General features: G+C 57.1%; 1 protein-coding gene across 1 annotated transcript; it reads left to right on the top strand.

Moving 5' to 3' along the window:
- Positions 1 to 594: 594 nt before the first annotated feature.
- RTN4RL2 (reticulon 4 receptor like 2) lies at positions 595 to 17,806 on the top strand. Its single transcript, XM_027115658.1, has 3 exons — positions 595 to 679; positions 7,706 to 8,187; positions 15,095 to 17,806. Exons 1-3 carry the CDS (start codon positions 595 to 597, stop codon positions 15,842 to 15,844), a joined length of 1,317 nt encoding a protein of 438 aa, XP_026971459.1. The 3' UTR covers positions 15,845 to 17,806.
- The last annotated feature ends 3,170 nt before the right edge of the window (positions 17,807 to 20,976 follow it).

Raw genomic sequence — 20,976 nt, 5'->3', positions numbered from 1 at the left:
AGAGACAGACATCCGACCCAGAGATGGAGAGACAGGGAGGGAAGGAGGCACAAGGGCAGAAGGGAAGCGACAGAGACACGGACAGAGCGAGAGAGACAGAGAAGACAGTGACACAAAGAGATAAATCATAAAGGAAGGAAGTGGCAGGGAGAGAGTAAGGAGGGGAGGGAGGGAACAGAGAGACGGAGACCATAAAATATGAATAAGAGAGGGAGGAGAAAATGAGAGAAATCGAACGAGAACGAGGGAAGAATGAGATTATGGATGGAACAGAAAATGAATGGGAAAATGAGATCAGCATTTATAAAGCGCCGACTGTATGCCAGGCGCTGCGTTGGGCCCTGGCACCGACGGGAGAGAAGGAGCCAGAGAGCCAGGTGGAGGAGCGAGGGGGTTCTTTTTCTTTGCTCGCGGGAGCGGCCGCCCGGGACTCCCGCGCTTCCTCGGGCCGGCTTCGCGCAGATTTCCCTGGCTCTGGCCGTCGGCGCCGCTCCAGCAGCCCCAACCCGGCCTGCGCCGCTTGGCCACTGTCCCCGAAGCGGCTACCCCGAGGGTCCGCGACTGTCCCGCGCCGGGGCGGCTCCCAAGGTCCGGATGCCCGACGCCCTGGACCAGGTCAAGGCCAGGGTGATCCGCATCTTCCCCTTTTTAAGGAGACGCTTAGGTCGCGGGCCTGCAGGTATCGCCCTGAACGAGGCCACGAGGGGCGCAAGGGGTCCCGAAGAGACCAGAATGCCTCCCTCTTTAAAAGGAAGCAGAAGAAGCTCCCGTGAAGCCAACGCTCTCCTCCCACCTTGGAGTCTTCTATCCCGCTCACGGGCACCCAAACTTGCACCCGCTTGCAGATGCGTTAAGGGGCACACACACACCACTGTACACATACCCCGGCCACCCAGCCCCAAGTTTGCTTGCGCCAAACCCTCACACGTTTCCCATCCGCGCAGACACGCGCGCTGGCTGACAGCGGCTCATCCATTCGCACACTCACGAGCCCCTGCTTCCCCCGGCCCGTATAAAAGATAACGTGCAAGCACTCAGTCACACCTGCACAAGCGTCCCTGCGCGCGCGTGCACGCTCATATGCAATCGATCTCGCACCCACAAACTCTTGCATATACTATTCTTATAGTCGCACCCACTCAGGGCTTGGGGTCTGGGAACGAAAGGGAAAGTGGAATCTTGGAGGTCTCCCAGAGGAGAGGAACGTTGGAGACCTGGGCAAAGGGGCCTGGGGTCCGGCAAGGAGGAGGAGGTGACCCAGGAGCCCGGCTCCTCCCAGAAAGTTGGGAGGGGGGAACTGGGCAAGTCCACGGGGTTCCCTTACACTACCACACACCACCCCCCCCGGAAGGGATTTCTCTAGAAGCGTGGCGCCGTGAAGGCGATCGAACACAGTCCTCCGGATCCCCCAAGAAAGAGAGGGGGCCTGGATGGAGGGGGCTAGAAAGCGGCTCCCGCCTCCTAGTGGCCAGGAAGCGGTTAAATCGGCAAAGCTAGGAAGCGAGGGAGGAGCCAGCGAGTGCGTGAAGGAGGGGGGTGGCTGGGAAGAGCATCCTCGCTGTCCCCACTCTCCCTCGGCGAGCAGCCGGCGCGCACGGACCGACGGACTGACGGACACCGCGCGCTGCCTGCGGTGCTGGGGGGCGCGGGCACCGGGCATCGACGGCCAGCTCGAACCCCGTCCCGCCGCGCCCCACCCCGTCCCGTCGGGGCCGATGGCTCCTCACGAGGTTCGCAGCCCAGGTGGCGCAGGGTAGAGCGCCGCGGCCCGGCCACACAGCCCGGGGACTCCCGGGCCCTCCCGGAGCCCCGCGGAGTCCCCGCCGTCCGTCTGGCCGGCTCAGGGAGCGAGTGGGAGCGCCCTCCCTCCCCGCCGCCCCCTCCCCCGAGCGTCGAGACAAGATGCTGCCCGGGCTCAGGAGCCTGCTGCAAGGTAGGGACCCCAGCCTGCGGGAAGGCAGAGTGCATCCTGCCGAGGCAAGCGGGGCGCCCCCTCCGCCAGGGCGCGAGGGTGGGGCAGTAGTGGGGGTGGGGGTAGCCTGGGAGGAAAAACGCTTAGCCCCGGGCCCCGCCCCCGCCCCCAGAGCTGCCGGCAGGAGCCGCGCACCCGACTCGGAGCCTGCTGGGCTGTGCGGGGAACTCGTGACCGAGGGGGTACGCAGGGGGCAGGCGGACCGGCCCCGGGGGGTGGGGAGGGAGGCTCAGGTTCTGCTGTCCCGGCTCCACCTGCTCTGGGGGACGCCGAGGACTCGGGCCGGCTGGGGAAGCGCCGACTCAGCAACTTCTCGTGCCCCGTGCCTCAGCACTTTCCAGTCACCAGGGAGGACGAGGGATGAGGGTAGGGGGCTGTCCGGGAGGATGGGGGAGCAGAGGGAGATCCAAATGGCCCTCCGCGGTAGGACAGATGGAGGGCGCTAGAAAAGGGATAGTTCCACGAACTGAGTGACGGACAGACAAGGGTGTGGGCCAGAGATTGGGGGTGGGGTGGGGAAGGGGTAAGAAGGAAGAGAGCGGAAGATGGAGAGAGCGGTCAGGGGAGGGCGATAGGAAGGCGGGGGAGGAGGAGGAATAAAGGTTAGACGGGAAAAGCTTGGAGGGAAGTGAGACCCTGGCGAGCACACAGGAAGAGGGAAAGAGAGGGGAGACCAGATTAGGGGAGGGGTGGGGAGAAGACCAGGGCCAGGGACCCAGAACCTGGCGGTGGGAGAAATAGGAAAGAGAATGAGGGCTGGGACCCTAGGGATGGGGAAGGAACGGGGAGTGAGATCAGAAAGCCAGAAACCAGAGGAGGATGGGGATGGTGGACAGAGATGGGGTGTCAGGAACAGGGAAAGACGACTGGGATGAGCTCTAGGGTTGGGGATGGGAAACCAGAGATAGGAGAGGGCCTGGGGTTGATCAGGATGGGGATGGGGGCTGGAAAGGGAGGAAAGGAGGAAGGAAGAGAAAGGGGAGAGGGAGAGAGAGAGAGAGAGAGACTGGGGGGGGCGGCCTAGGGATGAGACAAAGAGACTTCTGGTAACCACTTCCACGTGGGAAGCCCTCCATTTCCAAAGCGCCTGCCTGTCACTTCCCTTCTTTCAGGGAGTGGCCAGTGGGCCAGACCCTGGGCTCTGAGCTCAGGGCCTTGTGGGCGGCTGTGAGGGGAGAGGGGGAAGACGTTCAAGTGGGGTGGCAGCCTCCGAGGGTGGGCGCCCTGGCTGGCTCCGTGCTGCCATTTATATCTCTGGGCCCCGTCGTGGGATCCTGCCGCCGCCGCCACGGTGGCTGCTTATTTTGGGGTGTTACATTCTGGCAGAGTGAGAAGCTGTTTGCAGCAGCTCTAAACCTCCATCACCCGCGTCAGTGCCTCCCCAGGCCCCTGCGTCACTGGTATCATCACCACCTCCGTTCTGTTCCGCGGCTCCCACCTCCTCAAGCCCCTTCCACCTCAGCATCTGCCCGGCAGGCCCAGCCCTTTTGGGTGTGGAGCTGTTGCTTCTTGTCTGGGACCCTGTGCCCCTCCTTCAAAACCAGAGGCCTTGACTCTCTTTCCAGGGAGCACTTTTCCTGGGGCCACTCTGCCCTGAGGGTTGGCACCCTGTTTCCTGCCTCTACACCGGGTCCATCTGCTTCCTTCTCAAGTTTCTTCTTTCACAGGGATCTCTGGACTTAATGGTGGTTCCCGGGCTGAGAACTTTGTGAGCCTTGGTGCTCCAGGGTGACAGCCCAGAGTCCTTGACAGTGGGCCCTCAGTGAGCGGATACTTTTTGGCTCTGGGCACCTCAGTCTTCTGGGATCAATACCATGTTCTGGCCTCTCTCCGTTCCCTCCCCTGGTCAGTTCTGGCCACATCTTCTGGACACTGGTCATCTCTTCCTGACTCCCAGGTGGGCCATCCCCTAGAACAACCACAGCCTGGAGCCCAGGAGGGGAAAGTTGGAGAGAACCTGGGTCCTTTACCTTGCCTTGACCCTGAATAGCCAAACAGAGCCGGTGTCGTTGCTGGCCCAGCCCTGTGCACCTGGGTGCAATTTCTGTCCTCCCTTTACCCCACCCCGAGCGCAGTAACTCTCACATTCGGGGGTGGTGTCTGTGGATGACATGGGGTCTCCCAAAGAAAGGTCAGAGAGTCCCTTTTGACATGCACTTGTCCAATCCGGGTTCCACCTTGTACTAGCTGCATGACCTGAGGCAACTCATTTCATGTTTGTGAACCTCCCTGCCTTCATCTGCAGATTGGGAGCCGTAAGATTGATCTCACTGGGGCTATGTTATGTTGTATTCTACGCATAAAGGCATATGTACAAATACAGTGGCTGGCACACAGTAGGTGTTTAATAACAGATGGTTTCTGCCCATCCTCGCTCTATGCTCCCCTGCAACTCTAGCCATCACTTGCTGACTTGAGGAAAAAAAAAAGAGGATGGATGGAATGAGCAGAGAGGGTGGGGAGGCTGTTAGAATCGGCCCAGATAGTAGAGGGGGCATAAAATGAAGCCTTCGAGAAAGATAACCCAAGGTGGATTGACAGAGATTCGGTCAGGGCCTGGGCTGCGCCCTGCGAAATGAACTCTTCCCCTCTCCAGTTCTCAGTGGTGTGGCCTGTGCAATAAGGGGTTTGCTCTTGATGGCCGATGAGGTGTCCCCCACCTTCCTGCTCTGACACTCTGTGCATCTGGACCCCGTCTTTGCCAGGGATTCACAAAATGGGGGCCGGGAGTGGAACCGTGGTCCTCGGGGAGAGAGGGAAGACCCGGGCCTGGGGGGAAGGCGTGATGGTGAAGAGCCAGGAGGAGCAGGGGGTGGGGAGGCGACGGTGGTGGGAAGGAAAAGGGCACAGGCTGGGCAGGGGCTGAGGGCGGAGGAGGGAGAGAAAGGCACAGCTCACCGGGCCCTGCTGCCTCTGCCCAGGAGCACTCCAGCCAGGCCCGGGGGCAGAGCCCTCCGGAGCCCCACCTGCCCCTCCTCCGCTCGCTTCCAGTGCGAGCCGCAGCCTGAATTATGGATGAGGCTCCTCGGGTTACAGCTGCTTTGCTTTGGCAGCAGCGAGGACCAGAAATGGCAACAGAGTCACTGTTACGCAGCAGCTGTCACGGAGGGGCCCCCTGCTCAGGGTCCCCCCCTCAAAGAGCCCGCAGGGAGCGCCATCTTGGCCTTGGGGAGGTGGGCCATGATGGGGGGAGATATGGGGGGCAAGAGGGAGGGGCTGTGGGGAAATAAGAGAGAAGCCCCCTAAAGAGGGCAAGCAGGGGGCCAGGGAATTGTGGGCTAGAGGAATGAGTGGGGCCCCTGCCAGCCCCTGCTGAGCTCGGCCTCCAGGCTGGAAGAGACCCTGGTGCCAGGGGACTGCCTCCTGACTCCGGAGCCCTCTGGGATCACGTGTCCTTCCCTCTGCCTCTCCTGGGTTAACAGTTGGCCCTAGAGGCTGAGGAAAGAGCTCCATAATCCTTGCAGGGCTGGCAGCCTTCTGAATGAACACCCTGTGAGCTTGTGGATAAGGGGTGGGATTAAGGGATCAGAGAGGGATTTGGCTTTCCCTGGTGTCAAGTCCTTGGGGAAGCGAGCTCAGAGGGTGACTCCACCAGGAAGGGAAGTGCTCTGGCCAGTCATCAGGAGACTCCTTTCTAGTCCTTGCCCTGCCAATCACGTTGCTGTGTGACCTTGGGCAAGTCACTTTCCCTCTCTGAGCCCCAGCCATCACCTCAGTAGAACCAGAGCTTGAACCCGGAGGATTTTCCACCTCCAAGATCTCCTGTTCTAAGCCTCAAACCTCAGCCCTCCTGAAACCCACCCAGGGCTCCCTACAGGGCTCTCGCACCCCGCCCCTGCCTGGTTGGGTTGAGGGGTGAGAGACATGCTCTTCCACCCAATGTGGAAAAACTCGGGAGGAGAAAGTAATCGTGAAACGCCGCACGGGGGAGGGGTGAGAAGGGCCGAGAAACGCGGAGGTGGTGTGAACGAAGGGAACAGCAGCCGCTGTGTCACCGAGTATTACATCACACCCAGCCTACACACGCACGGGGCCCGGCACTCACACACACGCGGAGGACCACCGGCACACGCTTGCGCGCAGCTGCGCGGGGAGAGGCCGGGACGCTCGCCGTGGGCCGGGTGGCGTGGCGCCGGGGTCCCCACCCTGCGCCTTTGCGCTCCCCCGCGGGAGGAGGCACAGCCCAGCTTCCGTGATGTCCGCGCCACACGCGGGGCCTGTCGGTGCCATGTGCGCACCCCGGGCTCAGCAGCACTTCATGTAGAGGGCACCCGTCTCCCACGCGCATTCACACACAGCAACCTCTGACACCGGGCGTCAGTGAAAGTCACGGAGCCCTCAGGGTCTGCCCTGAGGACCCAGGATCTCAGGTCCCCGGATCCAAGGGCAAAGGTCTTCCTCTGCCTTCGCAGGCCGTAGCACACTGTTTGGAGCAGAAGGTGCTCATTCCATGTGTGCCCAGAGAATGACCGCCTGGCTTTTGGAGCGCGAAACCCGCCAGATGAAAGTCCCGAGACTCATCCGGAAGTCATGATAAAGGGCAGAGGTCAAGCTAGTTCCAGCCCAGAACCTGCATCAGCTGCCCTGAGGGTCAGAAGGCCAGGGAACAGGGATGGATGAGGGGCCCCAGAGCCCCTGCTATAGCTCAGGGATATGGAGGCCTAGACACGGCTCTTTAGCCCCCAGGCCCTTGGGCCTCCCTGGGCCTGCCTCTCCATCTATATCACAAGAAGGCTGGATCACGGCCCACCTTCAAAAGTTAGTTTGAAAAAAAATTATTGTTATGTTTTGGCCGCACCAAGTGGGATCATAGTTCCCCAGGGATCGAACCAGTGCCCCCTGCAGCGGAAGCGCAGAGTCTTAACCACTGGACTGCCAAGGAAGTCCTGAAAAAGAATTTTTAAGTGACTTTGAATGAGAAGGGCCTGGGGTGTAAAATGCAGATTCCTGGGCTATTCCCCCAGGGATGCTGATTCTGCACAGGCAGGGCCCAGGAAGCAGCATTCTTTCCAGGACCCTCTGATGCTTCTGCTGCAGGTGCCTGGAGACTCCCTGTCCCTTGGTTCCTAAGATCCCTTCCAGTGTGGAGAGATGAGGGAGGAGGGCTGTGCTCACCTGTGGGCCAGCAAGACCAGACCCCGGAGGCAGCCACAGGGCCATTTTACATGGGCCTCAGATTCGCAGAGGGTCTCAATTTAGAGCCACCTGTTCTCAAATGGAGTCAATTTTGCTCCCCAGGTGATACTTGGCGACGTCTGGAGACATTTTGGTTGTCATAGGTTATCATAACGGCAGGGGGAAGGGTGTTACACATCTAATGGGTAGAGGACAGGGGTGCTGCTAAACACCCCTATATAGGACATCGTTGTACGGGACTGCCTCCAACAAAGCACTGTCCAGCCCAAGTCTCAAGACCAAAGTCATGGTCAAACCTACCATAGTGAAAACAGGAATGAAAGTAGACGTCACTCATCAAACAACTTTCAACCTATCACAGTGCTTCCTACGATGTCCTCTTGGCATTTCTTTATTCTTTAATGTACCAGGAGCCTCCAAAAGCGGAAGTGGCCACGGCCTCTCGCGACTCTGAGGTTGCACCCAGAACCCCCCACCCAAGCTAGAAACGAAAGGCTCTCAGCAAGGGTCGCCTTAGGGGTGGGTGGGCCCGGCCCCTGGCTGGCACTCCCACGCTCGCAGCCGCCCAGAGAGATCTCCCCCGCGCCCTCCCCGCAGGTCCCGCCCCGGCCTGCCTCCTGCTGATGCTCCTGGCCCTGCCCCCAGCTGCCCCCAGCTGCCCCATGCTCTGTACCTGCTACTCGTCCCCGCCCACCGTGAGCTGCCAGGCCAACAACTTCTCGTCGGTGCCGCTGTCCCTGCCGCCCAGCACGCAGCGCCTATTCCTGCAGAACAACCTCATCCGCACGCTGCGGCCCGGCACCTTCGGGCCTAACCTGCTCACTCTGTGGCTCTTCTCCAACAACCTCTCCGCCATCTATCCGGGCACCTTCCGCCACCTGCAGGCGCTCGAGGAGCTGGACCTCGGCGACAACCGGCACCTGCGCTCTCTGGAGCCCGACACCTTCCAGGGCCTGGAGCGGCTGCAGTCGCTACATCTGTACCGCTGTCAGCTCAGCAGCCTGCCGGGCAACATCTTCCGCGGCCTGGTCAGCCTGCAGTACCTCTACCTCCAGGAAAACAGCCTGCTCCACCTACAGGTGAGCCGGCCCTAGCCCGGCGCGCGCGCGCGCACACACACACACACACACAGAGACACACATAGCCCTCTTCTGCTTCCCTCTCTCCCTGGGGCCTCTCGGCCCCTCTGTCCCTGCTCACCCTTCCCGCCTCTGTCTCAGCACCTCTCTCTATTTCTCTGTCCCTTTCCTAGGTTTCTGTCCCTCCCACTTTCTCCAGGGGCTTTTCTTTATTTTGTCTCCTGCATCTTTCTCTGTCACTAATACCCCACCCCCCATCTGACTGCCTCTGTCTGTCTGTCTCTCCCTTTCTGTCCCTATCTGTCTCGCTCACTAACTTGCCTCCCCCATCTGTCTCCCTCTGCCTCTTCTGTCTGTCTCCCTTCACACGCCCACTCCACACACACACCCCCATGTCTGTCTGGGTGTATGTGTGTGTCTCTTTCTGTGATCCCTCCTTTCCCCCTTGTTTGCCTTCCGGGGACTCTGCCTTTCCCCAGGCAGCCCAGCCCAGAGGGCTTCGTGGCGGCTCTTCTCACCCACCCCCATGCCCTCCCGCAACACGGGGAGGTAAGCAAGAGGGCGGAGCCACTGCAACCGGTATCCCATAGAAGGTTCCACCTCTCTCCACCTCACTGGGTCGTGGGACAAGGGGAAACCCTACCCTTTCTAGATTCCGTTCCCCAAACCTATCCCCCAGATCTGTTGTCTCAGTGCAACCAACGGGTGAAGGAAAAAAAAGGATAAAGAGCTGTTAAGCAGCTGGAAAACGGATGCTCTGAAAATGGAAGGAATAACAGTAATTGCTATTTATTGGTATTATTATTGATCTAAATATTGGTTATTATCGTCGTCATGCTGACTGTTTGACAGTCAAATCCTCCCATTCTATTTCCCCAGGAAGCAATAACACACCCTCCAAGCCACTCTGGGAGAAAATTCTCCCTCGGCTACACAGCCTCTGGATATCCAAACCCTCCCCTCTCCCCACACCAACCTGGAAGGTACTTCCTCCTCCCCGTCCCAGGATGAGGCCTAACAGGTGGATTTGATGCTGATAATTATAACACAACAATAGCAATAATAATTTAACATTTGTCGAGCACCCAGAATATTCTTGGTGCTGAGCAAAGGGCAGCGAACAAAACAGACGAACTCCTGCCTTCGCAGAGAGCATTCTAGTGGCGGGGAGAGACAAGAAGTAAAGTGTACAGTATGTTGGGAAAATATGTTGTGTGTTATTATTATGGCATAAGTAATGATAATAATAGCCCACTAGCACTTAGCAGGCACACTGTGCGTCAGGCGCTGTGCTAAGGACTTTGCCACTTACAAGTGTGTGGCATTTTTTAACCTCCCTGAGCCTCAGTTTTTCCATCTGTAAAATGGAGGCAGCCATAGCACGCACCTTCTAGGGATTTTGTAAGTGTCAAGTGCATGAATAATTTGTAAAGCACTTGGCATACGGCGGGCACGCTATCAAGGCTTGTTAAGATACTGTTTTAAAAAGAGAGACAAGCCTCATTTAACACTGGTCTCAGTGAAATGGCCCATCTTGGACCCCATCCTGAAGACATGGGTAACTTCAAGGATTATGCTGAGACCATGGGTGGGTCCCAGAACACACCCTCCTTTTTCTTCTTCCTAACTTTGCACCTCATGGTTTCCAGAGTGCGCTCAGTCACCTCATTTCTACAGCCCTGCTGGGAGACTGTTTATACTCCCTTACAGATGAGGAAGCTGAGGCCAAGGGTCCCAAAGTCTCTTAAATCATCGTCCGTGTGCCTGGGGGCTTCACGTGTTCTCAGTATCACGTCAAACCTACAACAGGCCGGCAGTAGGGATGCTTAGGGGCAGTAGGGACAGAAAATGAAGTTTCTGAGGCCACACAGCCAGGAAGAGCTGGTAGCACTTCAGCCTTCGCAGCCTGATGACACTTCAGGCCGTTTTTATCATTCAGAACTCTCCACTGGGGGCTGACCAGGTGCAGGGGGTTCTCAGAAGGGCAGCAGGGCAGGCTCACTTCTGAAAGCACATATGCTTTGTTTTGGTTTGCTTTTGGCTCCACTGCGCAGCATGTGGGATCTTAGTTCCCTGACCGGGGATCAAACCCACGCCCGCTGCAATGGAGCGCGGAATCTTAACCTCTACACCACCAGGGAGGTCCCTGAAAGCACCTGCTTTGGGGTCTGCCAGACCTAAGTTCAAATCCTGGCTCCTATACGACTCTGGACAAATTACTCATTAAAAATTACTCTTTCCATTGCCATTTCCTCATCTGTAAAATGGCAATCATGATAGTAATTAACAATATACTTAGCTAAGAAGTTTTGTAAGGATTAAAGTTTAGCACCGGGCCACATCAATATATGGGCGCTGTCATTAGTATTGTTCATTATTACCAGTAGTGCAACAACCACTACTACTGAGATCCTGACCTCCTCATCAACATATATTAGTTGTTCAGGTTAGGAATCTGGGGTCAGCAGGCCTGAGTTTGAATCCCTGCTCTGCTATTTTCTGACTTATTTAACTTTAGACAAGTTGCTGCCCCCTCTGAACCTCAGTTTTCTTATCTTTAAGATGGGAATAATAAAAATAATACCTTCCATAAAGAATGGCTGTAAAGAGTAAGTGAGTTCAAAAAAAAACAAAGAAGAGTCAATGAGTTCGTGTATATAATCACATAGTTAAGTGCTGAATAAATTTTGTCGTCATTACCTGATCCTCCATCACAAGTGGCAGCCAGGGCCTGGGGTCAGGAAAGACCTGGGCAAGGTCAGTGGACACTGACCTCGAGTGGACACTGGGGTCTTCTGCAATGGGAAGTGTTGGTTCTGCACACCCCTGGCATGAGTGGTAGGAAGCATCATGGGAAGGAAACATCTTGACACCTGGCCCTATATAGAAGAGAAAGAGACAGGCTCTGCCTGTGAACTGCCTGGAGAAACTAGGCTGGAAGATGCCACAGGCAGGTGCGGAAGCACGCGGGCCGGGCTGAGATCCGCAGAGCGCAGGTGTGACCCAAGATGCCACCGGGCCTGCCCCGAGAGGGGAGATCTGGAGGAGGCAGGAGGACCACAGCTTTTCAGGATAAGGAAGGTAGAAAGGGGAATGGGGTAGAGTGGAGGTTCTCACAGACTGTGTGCTGTAGGCCAGGCACTGTGCCAGGTGCGTTCATCACAGATTCTTACTGAGCATCTACTATATGCCAGGCAGTGTTCTGGGTGCCAGGGATTCAGAAGTGAACAAAAACTGTGTCCCTGCTCTCCTGGAGCATATTTCCTACTGGAGTGGAACCAGATGATGGAGGCATCTGTCTCTCTTCTAACTGTTAGAGCAGCCTGCATGGCATAAAAGCGCAGTCTTTACATTCAGGCAGATCTGATTTGCTCTGTGGCTTTGGGCAAGTTACTTAACCACTCTGAGTCTCAGTAGACCCATCTGTGAAATGGAAAAAAATGACCTGTAACTCAGGGGTTCGTTGTGAGGATTAAAGGAGATGCTGCTTGAAAGGGGTTTAGTGTGTCCAGTCCAGAGTAAGCATCATTTCCCCCATTCAATGGCTGAGGACACTGAGGCTCGGAGAAGTTAAGGCGCCCACCCGAGGTCACCCAGCTCGTAAAGGGCACAGCCTAGAATTAGCCCAGGTCTGTCTGACTCCAAAGTGCAACTGTTCAGAGCTCTGTCTCCAGAGTTCACGTCTGCCTTCCACTACATACTGGCTCTCGAACTCTAGGCCAGTCACTTGCCTTCTCTGAGCCTCCCTCTCCTAACCTCTGAAAGGGGGAGAATAATACTATCTGCTTCACGGGACTTCCCTGGCGGTCCAGTGGTTAAGACTCCGCGCTCCCAATGCAGGGGGCATGGGTTCGATCCCTGGTCAGGGAACTAAGATCCCACATGAGCAGCCAAAAAAAAAAAAATTATCTGCTTCATGGGGCTGTGATGATTCGGTTACTACATGGGATCTGTGTAGCACAGAGCCTGGCACATGGCAAGAGCTCGGTTAGTCAGCTGCTGACGCAAACGATGGCGATGATACCCAGCGTAGATCGGTGAGCGCTGTGAGTGGGGTGCCTGGCACGGAGCAGACACTCAGTACAGCTTTCTTGAATGAATGAGGTACATTCCAGGACTCACTTTCTCATTAATATCAGATGAGGATGGATCTTAATGATCAACGATCTCAAGGCCCTTGTTTCACAGATGAAAAAAAAAAAACTGAGGCTCAGAGAGGTGCCCGGAGCTGCCCAAGGTCACAAAGCCCCGCAGCTGATTTGACCAGCGCCAGAGACTGGATGGGAGGCTGGAGGGAGACAAGGTGAAGAACAGGATGCTGTCCAGGGAAGGGGGCAGGGACGCTGCGTTGAGGTTCCGAATGGCTTCCGAGAGCTGTGAGCCGGCCAGGGGAGGTGAGGGAAATGTGGTTTTCAAAATGGAAGAGGATGACTTTAACAGACACTCTCTGCCCAGAGGGAGGACGTGATAGGGAGTGTGGTGGGGGAGGGGGAAGGCTGTGAAGGTCAAGCGCTTATTAATGCACAGAGAACCATTTTAGAGGAAGGACCCGGTCTGAGACCTGCAGCCTAGGAAGTGACAACAGGATCTGGCAACGGCTTGGATGGGGGTTAGGGGAATGGACCCCCAGGCTGAGGCTCAGAGCAGGAGGGGCAGGACTTTTGCCAGGGGAAGGAGGAGGAGATTGGAATCAAGGAATCCTGTAGCCCCAAAACTGGGGCTGTAGGTCAAAGGTGCCTGAATTCCCTAACATCTCTGAACTTTCGGTCTTCCCTTCCTGACTTCCGGAAGTCCCCAAAGTGCCGATTGCCTCTGCTCCCTCTATACCCCACCCCACCCCACATCTATCCTTTGACCAGGTACCTCTGGGTGTGTCCTACTCTTGCTGACACTCCATTAAAAAGAGAAACCCTAATTAGGTGTTTGAGTGGAAGGGATTCAGCCCACTCCCTGGGGGGGCCAAGAAGAAAAGGACAAGGACACCAGGCCACGCTGGGCCAGGCTGAGGCCACGGACGTGCGGGGAGCCCTCCGCTGGAGACCTGAGCTGGGCACGGGGCCGTGGCAGCAGGAGGTGGAGAAAGCTGGTGTCATAGGCAGTCGAGAAGGTTGAGGGGGACGGATCTCAATGTGGCCAAGAGGAGGGTTCTTGGCAGGCTCAGTTCCTGTAGCAGAGAGGGCGGAAGCCAGATGGGAGGGGGCGAGAAAATGCAGGAGCACAGGAAGGCGGAGGCTGTGAGTGTGGGCTGGGAGTCAACGCCCTCCCCCCACCTGAGAGCCTGAGACCAGGCTCCTGGGTGAGGTGGGGGGATCATCTCCCCAGGCAGGGAAGGGTGGGAGGGGCACCGCCAGGAAACAGGAATCCAGGGTGAGCTGGCTTGAGCACAGAGGATGCCCCTGTCCCCCAGAACCAGACCCCCCGGGTCTGCTGACCACAATGAGGTCCTCCACAAGAGGGGAGGACCTCAGTACTGGGGCTCCGGTCCCCTCTCTGGCAGGCCCTTCATCTCTCTGGGTCTCAGTGCTCTCCTCTGCAAAAACGTAGGCTAGGCTGGTGCCCCCAAAAGCACTAACTCCCAAATACCTTGGTGAACTGGTTAAAATGCAGCGCCAGCCCCCTGCTCTCTCCCCTCCATGGAGCATACCCACTCCTCCACTCCCCTGAACCACAGTTCAAGGCCCTTCCAGCACTAATATGGTCTGATTCAGAGACTCCCCAGCCTTGGGCAGGTGGGACAGCCCCTCTAAGGGGACAGTGATGCAGGGCATGGGGCAGCAGGCTTCCTTCCCCTCCCCTGCTGCCTCTGTGGGGTGGAGCTGATATGGTCCCCTTAATGTCCCAGCCCAGTAGCAGAACTTTGGGGTCCCAGGAAGCTCTTCTATTAGAGGAAAATGGATGGGACCTAATTCTAACCAAGACACTATTGTCATAATAACCACCATTTATTGATGGTCTGTGTGCCCACCGGGTACGACATCCTTACAGGATCTCATCTAACCCTCCCTCAGCCTGCTGAAAGAGTTGTTCTCTGAGTTACACACACTGAGGAAACTGAGGCTCAATGAGGCTAAATAACTTGCCCAAAGTAACGCAGCTGGGAAGAGGGCAAGCTGGATTTGAGCCGTGGCTCTGCTGACTCCTGAGCCTGTGGGCTTCATCACTGGACCGAACCCCAATGTGCCAGGCCCTGTGCCCGACACTTCACCCATCTGATAGGTATGGGGATTGTCTTCTTTAATCCTCAAAGCAAACCCAGGGGGAGGTACACTCACCTCCATTTTAATGACGAGGAAACAGATTGCTGGCTTGGCCAAGTTCACAATAATGGCTAACTCACAGAATGCCCACCACGTGTATTAACACATGTTGTTTCATTTCATCTCCACATGTTACAGGTGAAGAAACTGAGTCATAAGGATACTGAGTGACTCGCTCAAGTGTCAGTTAGTAAGGCCAGGATTTGAAAGTCAGGGAGTCTGAAAGTCTGCATACTTAGCCAAATCAGAGGTTCTCATTCTCCAAGTGTGGTCCTCCCACCAGCAGCATCAGTACCACCTGGGAACTTGTAAAGACGTGCAGAATCTCCCCCCGCCCCCGCGCCCACCCCTTCCCCCGCTCCAAGACCTGCTGAATCAGAAACCCTGCGGGCAGGGCTCAGGGATCTGCAGGGGATTCTGATGCACCCCCAAAATTTTAAGAACTATATTGCGTTTCTCACATTAACCTCTAAATAGGTTAGAGGAGGCAGGATTAGAACCCAGGACTCTATGAATCAGAAGGTCAAACCCCTTCTGTTCCACCACAATGCTCCCCTTCTTTCCCAGATTTCTTCGGTGCCTGTCTCAGAACCACTCACCACTCTTCTTCTCTCCCCTCCCCCCCCCCCCCCCCCCCCGCCCCCCGCCAGGATGACCTGTTCGCGGACTTGGCCAACCTGAGCCACCTCTTCCTCCACGGGAACCGCCTGCGGCTGCTCACGGAGCACGTGTTCCGCGGCCTGGGCAGTCTGGACCGGCTGCTGCTGCACGGAAACCGGCTGCAGGGCGTGCACCGCGCGGCCTTCCGCGGCCTCAGCCGCCTCACCATCCTCTACCTGTTCAACAACAGCCTGGCCTCGCTGCCGGGCGAGGCGCTCGCTGACCTGCCGGCGCTGGAGTTCCTGCGGCTCAACGCCAACCCCTGGGCGTGCGACTGCCGCGCGCGGCCGCTCTGGGCCTGGTTCCAGCGCGCGCGCGTGTCCAGCTCCGACGTGACGTGCGCCACGCCCCCGGAGCGCCAGGGCCGCGACCTGCGCTCCCTCCGCGAGGCCGACTTCCAGGCCTGCCCGCCCGCCGTGCCCACGCGGCCCGGCAGCCGCGCCCGCGGCAACAGCTCGTCCAACCACCTGTACGGGGTGGCCGAGGCCGGGGCGCCCCCCGCCGACCCCTCCACCCTCTACCGAGACCTGCCAGCCGAAGACCCGCGGGGGCGCCAGGGCGGGGACGCCCCCACCGAGGACGACTACTGGGAGAGCTACGGGGGCGAGGACCAGCGGGGCGAGCAGACGTGCCCCGGCGCTGCCTGCCAGGCGACCCCGGACTCCCGCGGCCCCGCGCTCTCGGCCGGGCTCCCCACCCCTCTGCTTTGCGTCTTGCTCCTGGTCCCCCACCACCTCTGACTGCGGTGCTGAGACTGAAGAGGCCGGTGTGTCTCGCTCCCCCTCTTCCCTCATCCCCATCCCCAGCTGCGGCTCCGGCCCCAGTCCCCGCCCTCTGGCCCTGCGGCCTTGCTGCCTTCTTTCCGCTCCCAGCTCCTCTCTTCCCCTGGGACCAGGCCATCTCTCCCTGCCTCCCAGGCTGCTGGCTTATGGCAGCCCCAGGAGGACACATCTGGTGGCTCAGCCCTGTTCTCCCCGACTCTGGCCGTTAACCCGTTCCCATCCCAAGGCTGGGGTGGGCACCCCAGGCAGCCGCTGACCACTTCTCCCAGTGCCCACAGTGGACTCGGGACGGGCTTTGTCTGCAGAGCATCTTCCACCAGCAGAGCCTTTGGAAGCTCCCGGGAAGGGAGCCCTGCCCAGGAGCCCTTTGGAGGGATGCTTCAGTCGGGGCCAGGCCAACCCTAGGCCCCTGCTTATCCTAGCACCCCTCAACCTCCCGACACTGGAGAAATACTTTTCTCCTGTCTACCTTGGACACTTTTTAGGGTGCCTGGAGAGAGCTTTCCTCTCCACCGTGGCCCCTGTGTGGTGAAGATCAACAGAAGTTGTTTGGGAAAAAAAAAAATTTATTAAAAAATTCTATTATTTTATCTTCTGTAAGATTTGTTGGCTCAGGTCCTCAAAAGTGGGAGGAGGGCTTAGAACCATCAGGCTTTCAGGGCCAGGAGGGTTTCAAAAAGGGGAACCATTCCATGCTATCCAAGTGCTTCTTGCTGTTTTCCCATGACAAGAAGCTGAAGCCTCAGGACCAGGGTTGTGACCCTGGAGTCCCAGGCAGGACAGGTGAAATCTGATAGCCAGGAGTGGGTGCTAATGGCACCTCAGCTCCTCATTTGTCCAGGAGAAGCAGCTACATGCGACCCTGAGTTGTCTATGCCTGAGGAGCTAAGCCTGGGGAAGGCCTCCAGCCTGGCTAACCGTTCTCTCTGAGGCTCTGTTCCTTCAGGAAGGGAGAGCAGTTCCCTCTTTCCCCTGCAACGAGGAGTAACATGGACAGCCGTGGTCACAGCCAGCCCAAACATGACTTTGGATAAATCTGAGAAAGGCACCTCTTCCTCAGGGGAACCCAGCCCCATACCACAGCAAACAGAGCATAAGGCTCACACTTGCCCCCTCACCTGATTGCCCTTGTGCAGTGTACAGCCTGCACAGCTGTACACAGCAACCTTGTAGACAGATGGTCTCTTTCCCTTGGCTCCTGTGAGGTAGAAGTCATCAGGGAGGAATCAGGTCAGAGAAGCAGTTCTCCAAGCAGGTTAGAGGCGAAATCAAGGGGCTAGGGTGATAAGAGGGGCAGGAATCCCAAGCTGGGGTGTCTTGCTGGCTTGAGGTGTGATCAGAAGCTTCATCTTTCCAGTGTGTGGAGGGGAGGCTGGGGAAAGGGAAGAGCCCTGGCTAAGAAGGACTTGGTTGAGTCTCATCCAACAGAAGCAACTGGGGAGACATTTGATGGTTTAAATTTAGGGTTAAAAAAATCTAACTTGGGATCTGGGGATGGAAAGAGACGGTACCTGGGTGCCAGGGCTCAAGGATGCTGCGATTCTGTGGCCCTGGCCAGACAAGTCAGAAGGACAGTGGGAAGAGGAGGCAGAAACGGGACAGAGTGAACATCTAAGGCCTGAAGCTGGTGGACTTTGGATAAAGATGTGGGGTTGGGGTGGGAGGATAGTGCCCCCCCAAGTCTGGGGTCTCATGGGGGCCTGTGTCAGGCTGGCTTTGAGGAGACTAATGAGGGGGCCTAGGGGGCCAGCCAGGCAAGAGCTCTGAGAGAGGGATTGCTGGGGCCTGGGCAGGGGGAGGAGGGAAGATGCTGGGAACTCAGAAGCAGGCAGTCCAGGTCACAGAATTTTCGTTGTGAAATATTCATGGGCCTTTGGTCCAGATGCTATTTCAGAGCAGTGAAAGCAAGAGGAGTGTGTGAGCCTCAGGAAGCAGCCCACAGCAATGCCACTTTCCCCCACCCCCGCCCAGACAGACCCACGGACGCCCATCACGTGCACACCCACGCTCACACGCTCCCTCACACACACTAACACAGAGCGGAGCTAGAGAGCACGTGCAGGCATGCCAACACCCACGGGTCCCACAAACAGGAGGATGCACCCCCAAATACCGACATGCGTGTGCAGCTGCTCACATGGGTCCCCGCCCATGAAATGTCACACACACAGACCCCAGCCTCTCCCAAACAACCCAGACTGATGACCCTGAGCACACACCCTGAGATAGGAGGGACTTTCAAGGCCGTCCAGTCCCACCCCCACCGATGCTCCGAGGGGGGCAGCGGAGGCCCGGAGAGGGGAGGTGATGTATCCAAGATTCTTAGCCCTGAGAGGAACAAAACTCATTCACCTCCTGCATCCTGAGTGTACACCCACATGCTGAGTTCTCTCTGTCTGCCTGACACCGGTGGTAGTTAACTCCTCCCTTTCTTTCATGTCCTGTCTCTGCTCGCTCACCCAGTCCCCCTCGCAGCCCCCATCCAGCCCTTCCTTTCCATTCCTCCTGCTACCTCCCTGCTTCATCTCCTCATTACCTCATGCCTAGAATATAGAAGAAAATAGCAATAACCTCCTCTCTGGTTTTCCTCCATTCACTCTCTCTCTCCCTCCCACTCACGGGCCCCCGTTGGCCAGATTCAGCTGACCAGCATTTGCATTATGTCATTCTGTTACTCAGGAACTTACAATGGCTCCCTGTTGCCTACAGGTTAAAGATAAAACACCTTAGCAAAGCATCAAAGATTCTTTAGAGTCTGGTCCCAACTGCCTTTCTAGCTTTCTCTCTCGTGGCCTCCTCCCAAACCTTCACTCCAGCTAGGAAGATTGTATCATGCTGGCCATCAGTTACCATGTACTTGAAACCCACAAACCTACTTTGAACCCTCCCCAAAATTCCTCAATCTCCCCCAGACTAGGAGCCCTCTCCCCCTGTCCTCAGATGACAGACTCCAGAGCCTTTCCCCAAGGCCGAAACTGCATCTCCGGGACCTTATCCATGGGGTTCTTTTCCTGTCCTTCAAAGCTTCGGTAGAGGCTCAGGCTAGGGCTCCCTCATAGGAGATAGCTGCCCTCCACTGGCCACCTCGGGTATCACAGCCAGGCTGAGTTACCCTAAACTGAGAGTGAGTATCTGTCTGCCTGGGGAGAGGAAGAGAAGGACGCCAGATGACAAGGTTTATAAGCCCTGAAACCTCTAAGGTTCTTACACTCAGAGTGGGGGGAGGGTTCTCAGCCCTGCTTTCTCAGCTGCTGGCTTCTGACTTTAGCTCCCTAATCCATGAGAGAAGCCCCCTCCTGTGAAATACGGACTCGGGGGCTCCCAGGACACTGCTGAAGGGAAATTTGCCCACCAGGATCTGAGAGGCCACCAGGCCAGGGACAGTCCAGGTGGCAGACCCAAGGTCCAACTGGGGTCAGGTTTCTAAATGAATTTTTAATGCTTCCAGCCAGACTTGTCAGATGTTCCGAAACCCGAGCATCTCCTTTCATCTCTGTACATGATGCCCTTCCCCACCCCCACTGCCCCGGGGGGGGGGGTAGGGCAGGGAGGGGAGGCCTGGGTCAGCTACCCAGCAGCCTCTTGAGAAATGATTTGGGGGAAATAGAAGGGTGAATGACCTATCTATTTTCCCACTTACTGTGTGACCTTGAGCAAGTCACTTAACCTCTCTGAACATCCCTTTTTTGTTTTGCATGTATAACCTGGGGGCAATAGCACCTGCCTAAATTGAGCTGTTGTGGGGAGTAAGTGCAATAGCCTGTGGAAAGGTGGCCTATATGTTTGCTGTCACCCTTATCTTTCCTCAAGCCCTGCCTCCCTCCTGTTTTCTTCCTACCCCAGATAGGTGCTTTGCCTCTTTCTTTTGGAGGTGGGGACTTTGGCTCTCCCCTTACTCCCTAAGATCCAAACTGCCTACCCCAAGATTCTTTGGCCTTAGAAACTTCAGATGAGGTGGGGGAAGGGAAGTGAGAGAGGAAGATGGAAAGAGCAGCTGAGGCAGACGGGAGGGAAGAAGGTAGCAGAGAGAGGAAGGGTAAGACCCTGCTCAGAGAGAGGACAGCCAGGTGAGCCTCACTCTTTCTTTCTCTTTCTGTCTCCTTCCTCCGACCCCCCTTCCTCCCTTCCTTCCCTCCTTTCTGGCACCTTCTCCATCCCCTGGTACTCTCACACCGGAAGCAGAGATGGCCATACAGAGCAGAGGTGAGGTCAGGAGCATGGAGGAGGGGTGGGGGGACCGTTGATGAAGACTTGTCCAGTCTTTCCAGCCCACCAATTCCCTGCACAATGTTTCTGAAAATGAAGGTCTTTTACATCCGATTTAGGTGGGAAACTGCTAAGATGCAGATTCCTGAGCCCCTGAAGCAGATCTCTAAGGGAGCCCTGGAATCTGCATTTTAACACGTAGGGGTGGGTTATGAAGCTCTCTAAAGGCTGAGAGACACCACCTCAAAGGTGGGGTGGTCCTTGGGGGGCAGAGGGGAGAAAGCAAAGGAAGAAAAGTTAGATTCCCTCCCCTCCCCCACTCACTTGGTGGAAGTTACAGACAATACTCTTGCAAGGAGAGAGTGATGCCAGGGATGGGGAAAAAGGATGGAGACAGATGGGGGCGGGGGGATGCAGTGAATGTGACACCCAGGGTAAGCAGCCACAAGCGGAAACAGCCACTTTCACGTTGCCCCCACCTTCGTGGCGATCTGAGACCCTGAACTTCTGGTCCCGGGATGTGGAGACTCTGGAAGAGTCCCCTGTTTCTGGGGCGTAGGGTCAAGGAGGAGCCCTCATCTTCGGAGACCAGCGGCCCTCCCCGGAGGTCCCACGCAGCGATAAACAGATACACATCTACCCATCACTCCCCCGGCCGGAGCCCTCCTGCCCTCCCCTCGGGTCCAGCGTCCGTCAGACCTTCTTCTCCCTCCAGCGGCCCTCCCCAGCCCGCGTCCCAGCTCATCTGCATAAAGTTCCAATTAACACGTTTTCCCTCAGCTATTTACGATCCCTGAACTCGCTCCCGGCTCGGGAGCCCGCTTCCCGCCGCCCCCTCGCCCCTCGGAGTGTGGCCCCATTAATCCTTGCGACCCGGGCTGCTC

Source organism: Aethalodelphis obliquidens, unplaced genomic scaffold (assembly GCF_003676395.1).
Source record: "Aethalodelphis obliquidens isolate GAN/ISIS:26980383/991018 unplaced genomic scaffold, ASM367639v1 scaffold14, whole genome shotgun sequence".
Taxonomy (NCBI): domain Eukaryota; kingdom Metazoa; phylum Chordata; class Mammalia; order Artiodactyla; family Delphinidae; genus Aethalodelphis; species Aethalodelphis obliquidens.
This window is presented reverse-complemented; position numbering and strand designations above follow the sequence as displayed.

What these genes read in the sequence shown, in the direction of transcription:
- RTN4RL2 (XM_027115658.1), top strand. Translation starts at nt 595, where the DNA reads ATGCCCGACGCCCTGGACCAGGTCAAGGCCAGGGTGATCCGCATCTTC. An exon ending in CTTAGGTCGCGGGCCTGCAG is followed by an intron (nt 680 to 7,705) that starts GTATCGCCCTGA and finishes CCCTCCCCGCAG; the next exon opens with GTCCCGCCCCGGCCTGCCTC. An exon ending in ACAGCCTGCTCCACCTACAG is followed by an intron (nt 8,188 to 15,094) that starts GTGAGCCGGCCC and finishes GCCCCCCGCCAG; the next exon opens with GATGACCTGTTCGCGGACTT.